At 38.7% G+C, this 18,164-nt stretch overlaps 1 protein-coding gene across 2 annotated transcripts in view; it reads right to left on the reverse strand.

The window, feature by feature from the left end:
* Nucleotides 1-18,164, reverse strand: part of grb10b (growth factor receptor-bound protein 10b) — a 131,228-nt gene that overhangs the window by 66,658 nt on the left and 46,406 nt on the right. For both annotated transcript variants that reach the window (XM_081388424.1, XM_081388423.1), the window contains exons 4-5: nucleotides 12,198-12,408; nucleotides 8,976-9,117 (exon numbers count right to left, since the gene is read on the reverse strand). In XM_081388424.1, coding sequence (XP_081244550.1) covers nucleotides 8,976-9,117; nucleotides 12,198-12,408 — 353 coding nt within the window. The remainder of the gene's footprint in view (nucleotides 1-8,975; nucleotides 9,118-12,197; nucleotides 12,409-18,164) is intronic.

The raw sequence follows: 18,164 nt of genomic DNA on the forward strand, positions 1-18,164 counted from the left end.
TGCTTTGCATCCTCTAGCACTGGAAACCTGCAGCGTGTGGAAGGCAAGATGGATTCATTGAAGTATCAGGAAATCCAAGGAGAAAACATCATGCTGTCAGTGAGCAAGCTGAAGCTTGGGAGTTATTGGACCTTCCAACAGGACAATGATCCCAAACATACCTCAAATTCCACCCAGGCTTGGTTGCAGAATAAGTCTTGGAAGATTCTACAGTGGCCATCACAGTCACCTGACTTAAATCCCATAGAAAATATCTGGTGGGATTCGAAGAAAGCGGTTGCAGCACGCAAACTCAAGAATATTACTGAACTGGAGGCCATTGTTCATGAGGAATGGGCTAAGATTCCTCAGAAACGCTACCAGAAGCTGATGTCTGGTTATACATCTCGTTTGCAGCAGGTCATAACAGCAAAAGGGTATTCTACTAAGTACTAAAGATGTTTGCCATGAAGGGGTTGAATAATTTAGAGACTGCAGAAATCATTAAAATTTTCATTTTCAGTTGAATTTGAGGTACAACTTGAAACATTGGTTGCCAATAAACCTTATTTGCAATGGGGGTTGAATAATTTCGATTACAACTGCAGGTAACTAACCCATTAAAAGTCAACAAGAACGGACAATCAAACAACCCAAACTGAGAGCTATAAATACAAAGACAAAATTATGTGAAACGTCTAGGTTACGACTGTAACCTCTGTTCCCTGAGAACAGGCGTCGATTTGATGCTATGGGGAACGCCTCCGCGTGAACCGGTGTCTGAAACGCTTATCTAATCACGGTAATCCTATTGGCCGGCGACAGCCTATGACATCACTACTAGTGCGACCCAGAAGTATATAAGGGGAGCCTGGAGAACATGTCAACAACTTAACGTCTGAAGGGACTGCATCCGATAGGGAGGACTGCAGAAAGTGGCAGTAATCGCTCACAGACCGGACCATAGATACGGGCAACCTGGAGAGTAGAACTCAGAATATCACTTTCTAACCCTTGCAAATGAGCGGAGGAACTCTACTCGATCCTGGATCTACACTGTGCTCCAAGCCCCTGAGGCTGCTGGGCACTCTGAAGGGACCCAAATAAGGGGAGCACCTCCAGCTATAATGTTAAAGCAGAAGGGCTATCGTCCCTTTAAAGCAAGGTGAGTACAATCTTACGCTACTGGACTATCGAGGAGGCCTAGTGTAAGGCTTAAAACTTCGAAAGTCACAGGCGTCAGTACTGGGCAGTGCTTTTCTAACCAGAGTCTCTAATATATTTTTCCACACTTGTTGAGGCATCCGATTGGAGCCATCAGTAAGTGGCCAACGACATTCAGCCTTTTGACTTGAATTATTTTATTCAAGGGGCTCAGTGGATTTAAATGGCTGCTCTGTCAAACCTTCGTTGTTGGTTAGGAACCTGGGTGTCCTCTTTGATACCAATCTTTCATTTGAAAGTCACGTTTCTAGTTTCTGTAAAACCACATTCTTCCATCTTAAAAATATATCTGAATTACGTCATATGCTCTCAATGACAAATGCGGAACAATTAGTTCATGTGTTCATGACATCAAGGCTATATTATTGTAATCCTATTATGGGTGGTTGCCCTGCACGCTTAATAAACAAACTACAGCTGGTCCAAAATGCAGCAGCTAGAGTTCTTACTAGAACCAGGAAGTATGACCATATTAGCCCGGTTCTATCATCTCTTTGACCTAGCATACACATAACACATTATAAACTTCTATAAATCAATGTTAGGCTGCATAGATTAGGTCAGCCGGAACCGGGAACACTCCCCATAAATCGTGATGTACTTGTTACATCATAAGAAGAATGGCTTCTACACTAATATTAGTCTCTCTGTTTTTCCAGCTCATCACTCCCGTTACCAGCTGCAGCTCATCTCATCACCCTATATATGCTCACCACTTTCTCATCTCCTTTGTCAGATCGTTGGTTGTGGTGTCCCGGTGTTGTTCCAGTCAGCGTCTCGAGTCTTGTGCCTTCCTTGTTCCTGTTCGTGTTCCTGTGGATTTATTCTGGATTCATCTCACCTCTGGACTCATCCCATCGCACTGCTGCACTCCCTTTCACCGGGTTCATCTGGCCATCGGGGTCCCTGTGCCGCTAGCCTGTCTGTTCTGGACTTTTACCAACTATTCATCAATATATACAATAAAGAGCTTTTTACTTGTTGTAGGAGCCATGTTTTTCTTTTAGTTTTTCCCCCAACCACTGGAGGGTGGTGTTTTCATTGTTTGGGTGTTCTGCCTGTGGCCTGGGGTTATTTAAGGTCAACTGTTTGTCACTCAGGTGTGGGATGATTGAGGAGGCGAACAGTTTTTTACTGTGTTCAAATGACAGGCGTTTGTCTAAAAGGAAGACGAATAAATGTTCAACTTTAACAATGAGAGTGTGATCATGAGCCTTATTGAATTCACGTAAGAAAGTAAGCTATCAGTCATCAACCAGTAGCATTTAGTGGTACTTAGTCGCTACACTTGTAATTGCTTCCTTTTTCTCATTCGTGACATAGACTAAACACGTAAAACGCATGTGCACGCCGTCAACATTTTCCAAGGTTTGCGTTTTTAAAGCTTGTGCAGAGATTAAAAAAAAAATGTTCAAGGCTTGCACCTTGGAATTTATTTCAAGGTTTGCGTTCTCGAGCCACCAGGCACTGTTGTTGTGCGATTGAGTGGGCCGGAGCGCGTTAAGGGTTTTTCCTGTTAGAACGGTGTCGTGTTAGCGCCCCCCTAAGTTAAAGGGGTGGTTGATTGCTATTTCACTTTTTTCATTTTAAATACTGTGTAATGTTGCTGTTGGTGCATGAACAGTATCTGCAAAGTTGCTGCGCTGAAAGTTCAACGTAAGCAGAGATATTGTCTTTTAAAAATCAGGAAGTTTAATGCCTACAAAAACGACTCGAATGGGACTACAACGAGATACTTCCCGGGTTTTATACGTAACTAACCCATACATTTACATCAACCCTCCCTCCGGAACATGTTCTGCTGTCGAAGAGGAGGAGTTATAGTGGAGAGCTGTAGCTGTCAGGTCTTCTGTGTTCAGGCTTCCTACAGACGCTGTAGTTCGTCAACAATGGTTAAAATTTAAGTTTGATTATGTTCCTGACAATTACAATCGTAGTTTAGCTCTCTGTGCTGCGCATTTTACGGAAGACAGCTTCCAGAATCTACACGAGTTCAATGTCGGATTCAACAAGAAACTATTACTCCAACATGAAGCAGTTACAGCTTTAAAACCAGAGGCCACAACCTGCAAGTAAGATTTAATCATTTTAAATGTATTTGCCTGTATAATTTAAGACGTACGTTTTAGTTTTATCAAGGATGTAAAAAAATGCCAGCGCTGGCTTTAGTATATGACAGATGCGTATAAACATTTTGGACCCGAATTTGTATATGTACAAATTTTGTAAACGTATTTTCCATGTATACTTTATGACGTAATTTTTTGATTTGATCAAGAACGCAAACCAATGCCAAAGCTGTTTGGTTATAGTAGCTAGTTAGTTCGATGTTATTTTGTGTGTATAAGAAACGTGAACAAACTTCAAAAAATTATCGCAACAGCGAACTTCAGCTGCTGTTATCACATGTACACCTAAAGAAAACGACAAACTGAGTAAACTACCGGTAAGTGTTGTGAATAGTTAAACGGTTGTTCATTCTATCAATAAAACAATATCTTTAAAAAACGGTATTACTCAGTCATGTATTCAGTTATATTAAATGTTTAATCAGGGGGAAAGCGTATCTCAAAAGCTAACAAACAGCAGTAGCATTTTCAAGTAACAGCGTATGGGAATTCTTTGAGAAAATAATAATAATTAAAAAAAATTACCATTCAGAAACGTTTAGTAAGAGCCGTGTTTGCGGAGGTTCTGCTTGACTCTCTTCATCACCGCTCTCTGGGTCTGATTCTGGCTCAAACTGATGAGGCAATATTGACACCATTACATTTGACCGGGTCCGGAGCACATGCAACTGTCGCCCGTAAAGGTAATGGGCGTGAAGATTCCGGACGCAGTTTAGCCAATTACAACACACCGGCCGAACTAACCAATCTGAGCTCATTGCCTCTTTCTGAGGGAGTGGTTTCATAGAATCAGGAAGTCAACCGGTCGTTCAAATGACAGAGGAGGAAGCGGCTTACAATAAAGGTGAAATTTATGAAAAATAAGGCGTTTTTTAAACAAACGAAACACGAAGACATGTTATATTGCAGCCCATAAACATAATCAAGCTAAGAAAAAAGGCAGTAAACCACCCCTTTAATAACTAATGATCTCTGCAACAGAAGTTAATCAATCAAAACTAACTTTAGCTGGATAATTCTTTAGGGATTTTTTAGATCTTTATTCTAGAGCTGCTGTAAAGCCAAAACAATCTCTGTTACTTTAATTTCCTATTATCACTGTAAAGCTGCTTTGAAACAGTCCATATTGTTAAAAGCGCTATACAAATGAAGGTGACTTGACTCGTCAAATGGAGCATCGACACATACCCGTGTTCGCGCATCCCCTCAACATCAGCATAGTTCGCTGATGGTAATGAATTCGCGCTGAATACGGGTTCTTTCATGCCTTTTCGATCTCATTATTTAGATCGGGCAGGAATGGAAGGCTCACAATAGCTGGAGCTTTACTCAAAGTGGCACAAGCAGATCCCTCAGGAACTGATCGTGCATGCTCTGAGCACAAACAATAAAAGCACAAGTTGTGTGTCATCAAGTATCAAATATCTTAGACACGGATGCACACACTTCCTGAAGCGTTTTTCACAAGCCATGATTGAACTGATTGATTGAAGTTTCAGGTTGAAGCGTACAAACAAGACAGTCCCTGAAGACGAAAAAGTTGTTGACATGTTCTCCAGGCTCCCCTTATATACTTCGCACTAGTAGTGATGTCATAGGCTTTCACCAGCCAATAGGATTGCCGTGATTAGATAAGCGTTTCAGACACCGGTTCACGCGGAGGCGTTCCCCATAGCGTCCCTATCGAAAGGGAACAACGAGCAGGTGATGGTAATTAATTAACAAATGAGTAACCATAGCAACAAATGAACAGCAAAAACATAAATGAAATACAAAGAACCAAACTAAACTAATTTTGACAAAAGTTCAGCTAATTATTTTTAATATGAATTTAAATTATGATAAATTTTTCCCTTTAATTGCATTTAACATGCACATTAGTGGTGTTTTGTAACACATAACACACAATTTAAAAAAGCTTTTAAAGCTGATTCTTTTACATTCTTAATATATATATATATATTTGGCACTGTCAGGTTGTAAAATGTTGTGGAGAATGTCCACATGTATTGTAAATAGGTGATTTATTGTGAATTCATGAAAAAATACACATTTAAAGGCCCAAATATGCTTAGGCTACTGTACACTACAGACATAATAAAGTCATAAATAGATGTGAATAGTAAGAAAGAAACAAAATGTGCCAAATCCCACACATGTAGTGATAAATGCCTTTACTAACTCAGAGCAAGACAAATGTCATTAATTGTCTTCAAAATCTGCAACAATCTTCCTCAATCCAGCTCCGCCTAACATTGTGTCTACACTGAAACACATATGTATGCAAACAATTATTTATTTATTTTGATTTTTAAAAATATTTTGTCTAAAGGCTCAATAAACTGTTCCATTAAAAAAAATAGATTTTTCTGATTATTATTTCATATATCAGTCTTTGCAGGGTTGAAATGGTGGTGATTTAGTTTTGACACATTGAGATGCACCACTTGCATCCTTTGTTAACTCAGTGTCATCACATGTTTGAGGGCCCTGCAACAAATATGTTCTCATTTTCCATATTCCAAAATAATGTCTGCTATTCACATGCACTTCACATTCAAACAACAGGCAATGTGCTTGATGTCTTGATTATATTTATGGACATCATCAGTCACTGAAGATTTGTCAGCTGTTTTAAATGACTTCCAGGCCTTCTTCCAGGTTGTTTTCTCTTTTGTACAGACAAAAAGCCTTCTCTAGCACTTAGAGCCCTACTGGGTTTCATCCACAGGACAATAAAAGTAAAGAGAGGGATAAGGGTAATTGATTAATGTCTGTAGCGATTTTTACGGTAACATTGGGACCATGTTACGGTAATAGACCGTGGCCCCATATGGAGGAGGATAGCCTGGAGCAATGACAGGGCTTTCCAGGAATATACTGGGGCCTCAGTCAGATCACACAAGACATTCAGAGGTCTAGAGATAGCTACATATACACACACACGCACACAACATATGCTCTCACGCATGCACACACAGAGATCCAAACAATGCATGCGCGATGTATACAAATAAATACAGGTGCCGGCAAATCATCACAGGCACACATGCACACATAAGACTATCCTAAATGCGATAAAATAAAGTGCATGTGTCACAATCTTAGACACATAACACGTTGCAACTTGAGTTCAAATCTGTCTTCCATCATTTCCCGATCACACCTCCTCTCTTTTCTCAATAGTTTCCCATCTGTCCTATCCCGTTAACGACTAAAAGCCCATAAAAAATCAGAATTTTTTTTTATTTTGTTTTAGATGAAGATATTATTATGTTTTAGGCGACATTCGTGTGGACATAACTTTTTATTACTGCTGTAAGTGAGCTCTTACTGTAAGAGCACATGAGTCACACCATACAGGAAGTGACCTGTTTCTTAGGAAACCAGTGTCTGGACACATGTTAAAGCAATATACCACACTGAACTCCATTTCAGCACATTTCAAAACCTATGTTGTCCCAACAGTATTTAACATCTAAAATCTCCAAATATGGCACAATGCGAATATCTGAGTCACATTTCAAGACATATTTTATGTGTGCTTGTTACACGTGACATATGATGTAGTTACTATAGTAATAAATTATGTTTTATTAACAAGGTTCGGGAGGAGCAGGTGCAGATAATTAACCCGATTAGCACAAGTGGAGATCAATCAGTAATCAACTCAGAACAAGATAAATAACAGCAGAACCCACCTCTGTTCCTTGACAGTTTATCAGCATCCTACCTCCACCCCATCTCCTCACTTTTAGTTTCATCTCCTCACTTCTAGTTCCATCTACTCTTACCAACGGGGGGAGTACTCTGGGTTCGGGCAGAAATTCCGAGCTCAGAGCCCTCCACCCGGACAGCACACCAAATACGCATAACCTTTACCGTAATAATTATATGTAGATGTGAACTCATGAAATATAAATTATACAAAATTTTACACATGCAAGTAACCCTAAACCAAACCTGATAGCACTTTATTTTACTGTCATGTTCCGCATGTACATACTATGTACTTATTATAGCAATTACAATAACTGGGTTATTAATAAGTGCTAATCCTGAACCTATCCCTAAACCTAACCTTAACCCATGTAGTAACCTTGTATTACCCAGTACTTTCTTGGGTAACTACACTGTAAGTACACATACTGTAAAATAAAGGAATGCCAAACCCTAATCCTAACCCAATAATAAGTACATGTAGTTACTTAATATTACTCTATACTTAGATGTATAATTACACTGTAACAAGGACACCTTAAAATAAAGTGTAACCAAAACAAAAAACAAATTCCAACCAAGTGTGCTATTGATTTCGCTACTTTATTTTAAGGTGACCTAATTACATGTTACATGTACTTAATTAATATAGTAATAACAGTAAATTATGCATATTTACTGACCCTAAACCAAACCCTGACCCTAAGTAATTAATTAATATTACTATGTACGGTAACACTTTATTTTACAGTGTCCTTGATACATATGTTACATGTAGTTACTGTAGAATAACTAACTATAAATTATGCATAATTACATGCAATTAACCCTAAACCAAACACTCATCTTAAAGGGTTAGTTCACCCAAAAATGAAAATTCTGGCAGTAATTACTCACCCTCATGTTGTTCCAACCGCGTAAGACCTTCGTTCATCTTCGGAACACAAATTAAGATATTTTTGATGAAATCTGAGCCATGTCTGAATCCTCCATAGGCTTCTATGTGACCGAAACTTGCTGGCCCAGAAAAGTTATTAAAGAGATCGTTAATAAAGTCCAAGTGACTCCAGTGGCTCAATCTTAAGTTTATAAAGCGACGAGAATACTTTTTGTGCGCAAAAACAAACAAAAAATAACGACTTTATTCCACTATTCATTTCCTTCTCTCTGGACCTCTAGTTGGTTTACACGTCACCACGTAGGCTCACTATTGGCCGACGCCGGTCATGTGTGTGATGCGTGATGACGTGCAACACAGACGCGCTGCGCAAAAACACTACGAGGCCCAGAGAGAAGGAAATGAATAGTGGAATAAAGTCGTTAATTTTTGTTTGTTTTTGCGCACAAAAAGTATTCTCATCGCTTGATATACTCAAGATTGAGCCACTGGAGTCACTTGGACTATATTAACGATCTCTTTAATAACTTTTCTGGGCCAGCAAGTTTCGGTCACATAGCAGCCTATGGAGGAGTGAGACATGGCTCAGATTTCATCAAAAATATCTTAATTTGTGTTCCGAAGATGAACGAAGGTCTTACGCGGCTGGAACAACATGAGGGTGAGTAATTACTGACAGAATTTTCATTTTTGGGTGAACTAACCCTTTAACCCTAACCCTATAGTAAGTACATGTAGTTAATTAATATTACTCAGTACTTAAATATATAACACTGTAACAATGACACCTTAAAATAAAGTGTAACCCAAGTACTTATTTGTGTAGTTACACTGTAGCAACGTCGTCACCTCGTGGAAGAAGGAAGGACATTTTTTTTTTTTTAGAATCTTTCTGCACATTATCACAGAGAGAAAATATTGCGGGTTTGGAACAACATGGCGATGAGTAAATAATGACAGAATTTCTATTTCTGAGTAAACTAGTCCTTGCAGTGAGAGAGGAATAATAACAAAGGATCTCTTACATATTTGCCTGAGGGCTGACACTGAGGTAAGGAGCCAGAGCTGAGTGTAGGGGAACTCGCAGGGCTGCAGAGCTCAGGAAAGGGATTGGGGATGGCAGGTAGAGAGGACGTTCGGTACTGTTGCTCCTCTTCCTGAAGTCTTCTGGAAGAATAAAGCAAAATCTCCGATTTAGGGTTATATTACATACAAGAAACCTTGTCTCTAAGCCAAAAGTATTACTGTCAGCCTCAAATTGTTGGCGGCTTTGGGCAGCATTAGCATTTTGGGCCATTTTTTGAAGCTGCCATTAGACAAGGAGTCCTTTTGAAGTGGGGACTTCAGAGAAAAGCTGAAAGACACACACACTTTTGTGCCGTAGGTTTGAGAGCATGAGGGAGTGTGTGATATGGAATTCAGAGCTGAAGTCTGAACGGTAACCTCTGAGTGAACCTTTGCTTGAGTGAACCCTCGTTCACAAGCTCGGTATGCTCAACTTCCTGCTCTGATCCGCAGCTGAGAGGCAAAAACACGCTCACCAAATGGAAAGCATTTATTCTCAGAGGTTTCAGCATAACAGAGCAATGGAATAATAACAATAGTGTCACTCTTGATGGAGGCAAAGAAAGCCAAGCTGAAAAAGATCATAGTGTGTGTGCTTCATTTAAGCTATTGTTTTGGAAAATCTTTGAAGTTTTGATGTTATTGGTATGGTTTTGGTATTTCTTACGGCAAAATGTTTGCACACTTACTGTTGTACACTATATTAAGAAATGTCTGAATGTCGCTGTTTTAATAACACAATATCAAAGCAGGTATCGTCTGCAAACTAAATTCTTCACTAATTAACTTTACTTTTCTGATCAGACAAGACTTTTGTGCAACTGGTCCCAAGGTGATTTTTAGTGAATGTATGAAGTCACTTCCCATCAACTACAGGTGCACTTTTTCATATTAACTAGAAACATGTTCCCCCAATGTTTAACAACAATAAAGGTTCAAGTACATTTTAGGGTACGTTTACACGACAACGATATGCTTAAAACGGAGACGTTTTTCCTTCGAGTTTTCTGCGTAGAGACAAAGTGCCATTGTCAAAACAAATCCCATTCACACGGATCTGTGAAAACGAATAAAACCCCTGTATTCTGCTACCAGGCCATTAGGTGGCGATGAAACACTATAGATTGAACACGTAATACGCATGTGCATAACGTCATCGTCTTTAGAGATTCACGTTTTTGTTGTTTACATGAGAACGTTTTCAAAAACTTGCACTTTGAAACCCGTTTTCAAAACTTTGCAGTTTTCAGGCTCCCAAAATGCCATTGTCGTGTAAACGAATGGCCAAAACGCATACAAGGTTTTACGTTTTTAGTTGAAAATGGTGTTGTGTAAACCATAGACATAATAGAGAGTAGATGCCCTATTGGCCGCTGGGCGCAAGAAATGCAGCCGCCATCTTGAACCGATCATACTCCTAGTTGCGTAGCAGCAGAAGAAACAAGATGCCGAGCACTGTGCAGCATATTCCTGCTCAAATCAGCGGACCATCACAAACAGGGCTCGGGGGATTACTTTTCAAAAGTAAGATTTAACATTACTGTACTATTGGTTGTATTTTGTGAATAGAATCAATAGACTTGATAAGTCATATTCCATAACACTGACTTAGATTACAACTGACACAAAAATGCTATTGTAGAAATAAAACAAATATTACTGGAATAACATTGGCCAGCAAATTTTACACAAGTGGCACAGACTGTATTATCAGTGTTGGGCAGTCACTACTTGTACTGTAGCTTAGCTAGTAACTTAGTATTTTGGTAGTAGCTTCACTATCTATTTCCTGAATCAAGTAACTTTTCAGTAGCTTAACTCCTTTATTTATCAAGTAGCTTGGCCACACAAGCTACACTTTTCTTGTCATATGAAATTAGCGCAACTTAAAGTAGCTTCCTATGTGGTGAACTAGCCTACTGCTGTGTTTGTGTTACTTGCTACATTTGACTGGGTGGTAGCTTTTGTGTAGTGAAGCTTTATTCATGGCAGAGTAACTGATAGCATAGCTCACAACAATTTCCAAGTATCTTGCCCAACACTGTGTATTATTCACATTGTAATTCACCCTAACAAAAGTAATAATAATATAATCATATATGGTTTCTTCAACTTATTAAAATAACTGACTTTACTGCCACTATCTGTTTCTGCTTCTCTATCATATTTATAGTGTGTGATTTTCAAAATACCTATCATAGCCTACATCACATATCATAGGGTGACCAGACGTCCCTGGTTTCAGGGGACAGTCCCCGTTTTTGGTTGCCTGTCCCTGGCTAAAAACAGAAAAAACTACCTCTGTCCCCGTTTTGTTTTTGAAGACACAATATTATAGCCTAGAAATCTAGACGCACCCTAGCGGCAGCAAAATGTATTTCGCAGCCAGGTGGGTCTAGCAACTCTCAATAAACCTTCTCGCTGCAAAAACCCAGATTGGGTCAGGCCAATCACGTTGTGTATAGAGTAGGCGGGGGCGGGCTTAACATATGACGACAGAGTTGCGACGGTTACCTGGCTGCTGCTTGAAAACAAAGAATGGCAGCTGCTGATGGAGAACAACGGTCTTTCGAATCGGCTTTGGCCGCGACTCTGGAGGACTTGGAGTTAAGTTTTTCTTTGAGAAAAGAGCAAAGAACGGCACTTAAGTCATTCTTAAAAAAAGGAAGATGTGTTCGTCGTTTTGCCGGCCAGATATGGCAAAAGTTGAATCTATCAACTAGCTCCGCTGTTGGGAAAACGCTCTGGTTGGTTGAAGCGCTGTCCTATTGCGTGCAGAGGGAATATTAAAGACAGCCGTTTATCCCGCCCCTCGGATTGAGCCGTGACTATGGTGAGTTTCCAGACCTAACATCTTGATGTAGGTCTGGCTTGCCAGGCTAACAATATTAGGTTTATCAATCAGATTGATAGTCAAACTGGAAATGTCCCCGTTTTTCTACAGCGCCAGTAGGCAGTAGCGGTCGATGCGGTGTCTACTCTCTATTGTCTATGGTGTGTAAACAGTCCCTCAAACTCTATATTGATTGTTTTAAAATGTCAGACATATAAACTTGCTAAATGTCTTTCTTTAAAATAAACACCCACAATGACATTCATACATTTTAAAGTGTGGCTTCAGAGTCTAAATACATTTTGGGGAAACCGCATGTGTGCGTTTCATATATTTTCAGGGTTTTTACCTGACAGCGAGAATGTGCATAGGCTGGGACCGCCGCAGTCTCTGGTGTGGGGAGGTGGACTGAGCGTGTGTGTGATATGCAGCGGGTCGGTGCGTTGGTTGGCCATTGTGCAGCAGTGGAGTGGATTCAGTCTGAACACTGCAAGAAGTGTACAGACTCTCAAAGGAAGAGTTCATGTCATTCACCAGAGCTTCTAGATCCACGTCATCCTCTGGTAGGGAGAGAAAGGGGAAGAAAATTAGACATACAAAACCACATGTATTAGTTAATTAGTTACCTTTTATCAGACAAGTATAAAATGTTTATTATATCAAGTAAAATCAAGATATGTGTGATCTAATGTACATATATCTGTCATCTGCAATTGCTGAGCAGGAGAACAGGTGTTTCAAGTCACATCCATTACTAAATTGGGGTTGTTATCACAGATGGAACATTGTATTAAGCAAAAAGGATCTTGGACTGGTACTATCATACAGTACATAAGTTATGAACTTTCAGAAATGTGTTTCATAATCACACCACTAGAGGGCGATCTAAGATTTAATAAACTCTCACAATGTAGTTCAGGGATGTGTAGACATGTAACAACAATCCTGCTCTTAAGCATTAAAGGTATTTTTTTGACCCACAAATTAAAATGTTGTCATCATTTACTAACTCTCAAGTTGTTTCAAACCTGTAAAAATGTATTTCCTCTGCTGAACAAAAAAATAAGATATTTTGAAGAATGTCCATAACCAAACAGTTGATGGACCCCACTGACTTCCAAATATATATATATATATATAATTTCATTCTGACAAATCCTGGGAATTGATCTTTTTTAAGTTGTTTCAGCAGTACTTGAAGTTTTTTTCCCATGGGGACCTGGGTACAAATGTTGTGGACAAATTGTTTTGGTCAAAATTGCCTTTTATACAACACCTTATCTAGAAGAAATTGATTACAATTGGCAAAAGGCTGGGTTACCTGTGCCCTCTGCAAGACCTTTTTCTGAAAACCCATCAGATAATCAGATGATCCCTATGTATTATTAGAGACAGGTAAGCCCCTTCTCTACTTAGAGATCCTGGAGAGCTATAAGATACATTCACACACCGAGGCTTTAGCACGAAGGGGGGGTTGAGAGTGAAGTCACGCCATGGGGTAAAAGAGACAAAGTTCTTATAGGCCTGTGTAAAAATAATAATACAATAAAATAGGAGGGCTTGGTGACATTAACTGATAAAAAGAGACATTTAAGAGACAGGTATTTATTTATTTATTTATTTATTTATTTATTTTTGTGTTGACTTTAGGGATAAGTGTTTGGGATGTGCTCACTCTGTTCCCAGTCTGAACCCAAACTCTGTTGAAACCAGACAAACAGGTCTATGCTCTGAAAGAGCTGTGAATCTTTTAATTGAACATGGCTTATCAGTATGACAAAACAGCACTCTGAACCACACATTTGGCAAACATCAATCATGATGCAATTCTGTCCTAGCACTGAATAACTCTAATTAAATCTTTGCATTAACATTAATTCGAACTGTAAATCTAAATCTAACCTCATAACTTAGTAACATCAAGCACAAGTTCCCATATATTCTGGTCACTCACTTCCATGAAATTAGAATGAATGGTAACTAAAGGTTTAAGACTTCAAAATGGAAGCACTATAAAGGTATCATGAAAAAAAAAATCATGGAAGTAGTTATAAATGTGGGCTATATTCAGAGTCTTCTGAAGCCATACGATAGCTGTGAGTAATGAACAGTCTGAAATTAATTAATTCATAATACAGCTCAAGAGTTGTAACCAGTTTATTGAGTCCCAAAACTTATACCAGTGATCGAATCATTCAAACCGGTTTTGTGAATTGCACCAATTTATTTGTTGTATAAATTCAGATGACTTGAAATAAAATACATTTAGGGCCCTATCTTTCACCCAGCGCAATTGACTTTGTACACTGACGCATGTATCATTCCTATTTTGCACAGCGGACTTTTCCCTCCACAGACGCACGTCGGTAAATTATGGAACTTGCGCTCCCGGGGGCGGTTCAGCGAAAAGAGGAGGCGTGTTCCGGCGCAAACGTGCCCTGGTGCTATTTTGCAGTTCCAGAAAACAGTTCCGCCACAGACCAGGAAAACCCTAGTCTAAAGTCAGTGGCGCGTTATTCAGATGCTATTTTAAGGGCGAATGCTTGGCCATAATGTAGCGTGTGCACAACGCGCATACACTTTGCTTCTCTCATCTACACAGACGCAGCAGTTGCCATTTTTGCAAACCATACATAATTACAAGGAAAAATATTCCACACGAGGGAAATCATTGTGGTGTCCATGAAGATGTGAAAAAATAGGCATAAATCTCGCTTACACATTTACTCAAATTATTATATGCCTGTTTAACCGAAGCTAATTTGGGTGGGTTTCTCCCAATCCCATACGTCACTTCTCTGTCTTTTACGGCCCTGACGAGAATGTCGGTCTCCTTGGCTGTGAACCGCTCCTGGCGTGCGCCTGGCAAATCCGCCGTTATAATAGCAATCCACCATGGAACAAGCGCGCCTGCTTTTAAAGGAAATGTGAGATGACGTTCTGATTGGTTTATTTCACGTTACGTCCAAACCACACCTATGAGTAATGCAGCTACTTCAGACCAACCCATTTTAGATGTGCGAGATCCGCCCACAAAGTTACTTGCGTTTCGCGTTTGATACTTGCGTTTCAGATCTTTAAAATAGGGCCCCAAAAGTTCTATAGGATTTTTTTTAATTATCCTTTTGCATTGCACTGAAAAAAAATGTATTCATACAGATTTGGAATTACATGACGATATGTAAATAATGTAAATTTTAACTTTTTTTAACAATTTTAACATCTGTTTTTTTAACAGTACAGTGCAATATGCATGCAATTGGCCTTCTGTAATAGAAACAGAAGCAAATTTCCAGCAGAAAAAGTCCAGCAGAGGGTGCTAAAACAAACAAGTGGATAAAAATCTAAACAAATTACACACTGGACAAATTCTAATATGTAGTTGGAATCCTTTTATGACCAAAAGAGCCGATTTGATTTTTTGAAATTTGCCCATTTTGAATTCATGTTAAGTCTAATTGATGAATAAATTATTCAGACCACTTTTGTGAACTGGATCAAACAATTTGTTGAAAGGGATTTCAATGTTTATTAATGGGTGAATCGAAGTCCTGGATAAAGGTTGAATCACTGTTGAATTTTGTTTCGATTTTACAAATAGAATACATTTTAATATTAACATATTAATATTAACAACAACTGACATTTCAACCACATTTCAATGTTGAAGGTCAGTCACATGCTCAAAGAAATTATTTGTCCATGAATCAGAGATTTCTACATCTCTCATATACTCTCAAGAATGGGCTACAGAATTAGTTATATGGACCACGTTTGGGATACTTTTAAGTACTGACAGTCGCAACATATTCATTAAATTGAAAAGAATGAGCAGGATATTCTTTAAAAAGTAACTGTTTGGTCCATAATGAGAGGTATTCAGATTGGTCTTTTAGGGATGATACAAAAGTAGACATAAGAAAGTTCAACTATTAATTATTTAGAGACATCCTGGAGACAGCAAATACATGAATCCATCCTTCAACCTTTCCTCAGGATTTGAGGCACTGAATTCTAAAAGCTTTTTGTTTTTACAGAAAATATTAAAAATTTAAATCTGCTATGTTTCAGGTAGAGGCCTGTGAGGAGGGCCTGGGACTCATCTCAGACGTCTCTTATACATGAATGATTCAGGAGAACAGCTCCTCCAACCCCGCCTTTATTAAATTCTGTTCTTTTGAACGTCCTATTCAATAAAAAATCCTGATAAAATCCTGGTATGTGGTATCATGGTTCCCACACAGAAAATAAAGCCAAGCAGCACAAATGTTTTCAACTGTGATAATATTAAGAAATGTTTCTTGAGAACCAAATCAGCATACAGTATAATGATTTCTGAATGATCATGTGACACTGGAGACTGGAGTAATTGCTGCTAAAAATTCAGCACTGCATCAAAATAATAAATTAAACTTTTAAATATATTAAAATAGAAAACAGTTATTTTAAATTGTAATAACTTTTCACAATATTACAACTTTTGTTCTGTATTTTTTTATCAAATGAATGCAGCCTTGGTGAGCATAGAGACTTCTTTCAAACCATTTTGTAATCTAATTACTCAAACCATATTAGGAGGCTGACATTTTTTATTATTAATATATATATATATATATATATATATATATATATATATATATATATATATATATATATATATATATATATATATATATATATATATATATATATATATATATATATATATATATAATATATATATATATATATATATATATATATATATATATATATATATATATATATATATATATATATATAAAATATATATATATATATATATATCTTTTTGTTGTTGTTGTTTGTTTGTTCTGTTGGGTATTTATATTTTTACTATTGTGACACCATCTATGGTGATGTACTCCACCTAGTGGTTCCCTTTTGAAGTGGAACTTTGATGCTGCGTCTTGGTGTAGATGCTATGGGGAACACCATCAGCGTGAGCGGTGTCTGAGGCACGTGTAAACAATTGTCAATAATCATTGGCAGACGACAGACAATGACGTCACGTGTGGAGTGCCATATGGGGTGTCTGAGTTACGCATCTCAGCTTTTTTATCTTCAGGAGTCGCTTGTTTGTATGCGCGTGTAAGACAAGAGTCTGTTGGAGTGTGTTCAACTCTCAAGGAAGCTGGATGCGCTCATTACCTCATGGCGCTGGTCTGCACCTCATGGTTTGGGTCCCAATGCAGCTGACATGGCAGGGCAGGATCGATCGCGGGGATTTTCTTATTCCCTTTTGGGCTTCTCCTGCTAGCTCTGGCCGCTCTGTGGCCACATCTGACCTGACTGATTAATATGACATGTCTTATTCTGAGGAATTAGATCCCTCCTCCGCTGTCCTGCATATAAGTTTGTGAGTCTTTTATTCCTCCTGGATCTCCTCATTGGGGTGTCAATATAATGGAGGAATTTGTATTCGGCTCGTATAGTCTAACTATTCCTGTGTGGAGAAGCTGTGTGAGAGTTGAAGAGTTGCTTGCAAGCTATGTCTCCCCCGGTGCTGCATCCTCTTTGAAGTCTCTCGACTGCCAATGGAGCGAGCATGTTCAGCTCTCCAGGAAACTGAATGCACTCACTGTGATGAGCCGCGTTGAGGGAGCTCCCCTCTCGCTTGACTTTTTTCTTGTGGGTTTTCTTCAAGTGTTTGCACCTCATGGTTTCAGCATGGCAACTTTGATCATGGGATCAGAGGTGGGCAGTAGAGGCAGGTGTTATGAAATAAGTCTATCTCCTCTGCTTACCACCTTGTGGCTCATGACAAGGCATATGCTGAGGCAGGTCTGTGGGGTCCTGCCACTGATCTATATAGATTGACTGGATAGCTCATTACGTCATAAACAGTGAAGCCACCGCGCCGCCATATTGGTATTCCCTAGTGAGCTCATGCGTTCTATTGAATCAATAGGAAATTTTATGATTTGAATGAGAAAACATTGCCTAAGGAGACACCGGTTTTAAATCTAAAGTCTCCCTGTACATTCTTACAACGCAAACATCCTAAGCATTTAAATGGGTATTTGTTTAAAGTCGAAAATTTTTCCTGCTTATTAAAACATAAAAAAAACGGCTATTTTTTCACTGAAGAGCTATCTTCACAGGTAAGAAAAACAGTTTGATACTATTAATTAAATAGTGAATGCTAAAGACCTATATTTTTTGTGAATTGGTGAATATTCAGGTGAATATTGTTTTGTGGCCACGAATTAATACCTCAGCACGTTTTACTAATTTGTTCCATCGTTTTACTATATTGTGGCCACGTTGTAATTCGTTAAATCAAAGGGGGGAATTA

The sequence above is a fragment of the Scardinius erythrophthalmus genome (assembly GCF_964197995.2).
Source record: "Scardinius erythrophthalmus genome assembly, chromosome: 16".
Classification (NCBI taxonomy): domain Eukaryota; kingdom Metazoa; phylum Chordata; class Actinopteri; order Cypriniformes; family Leuciscidae; genus Scardinius; species Scardinius erythrophthalmus.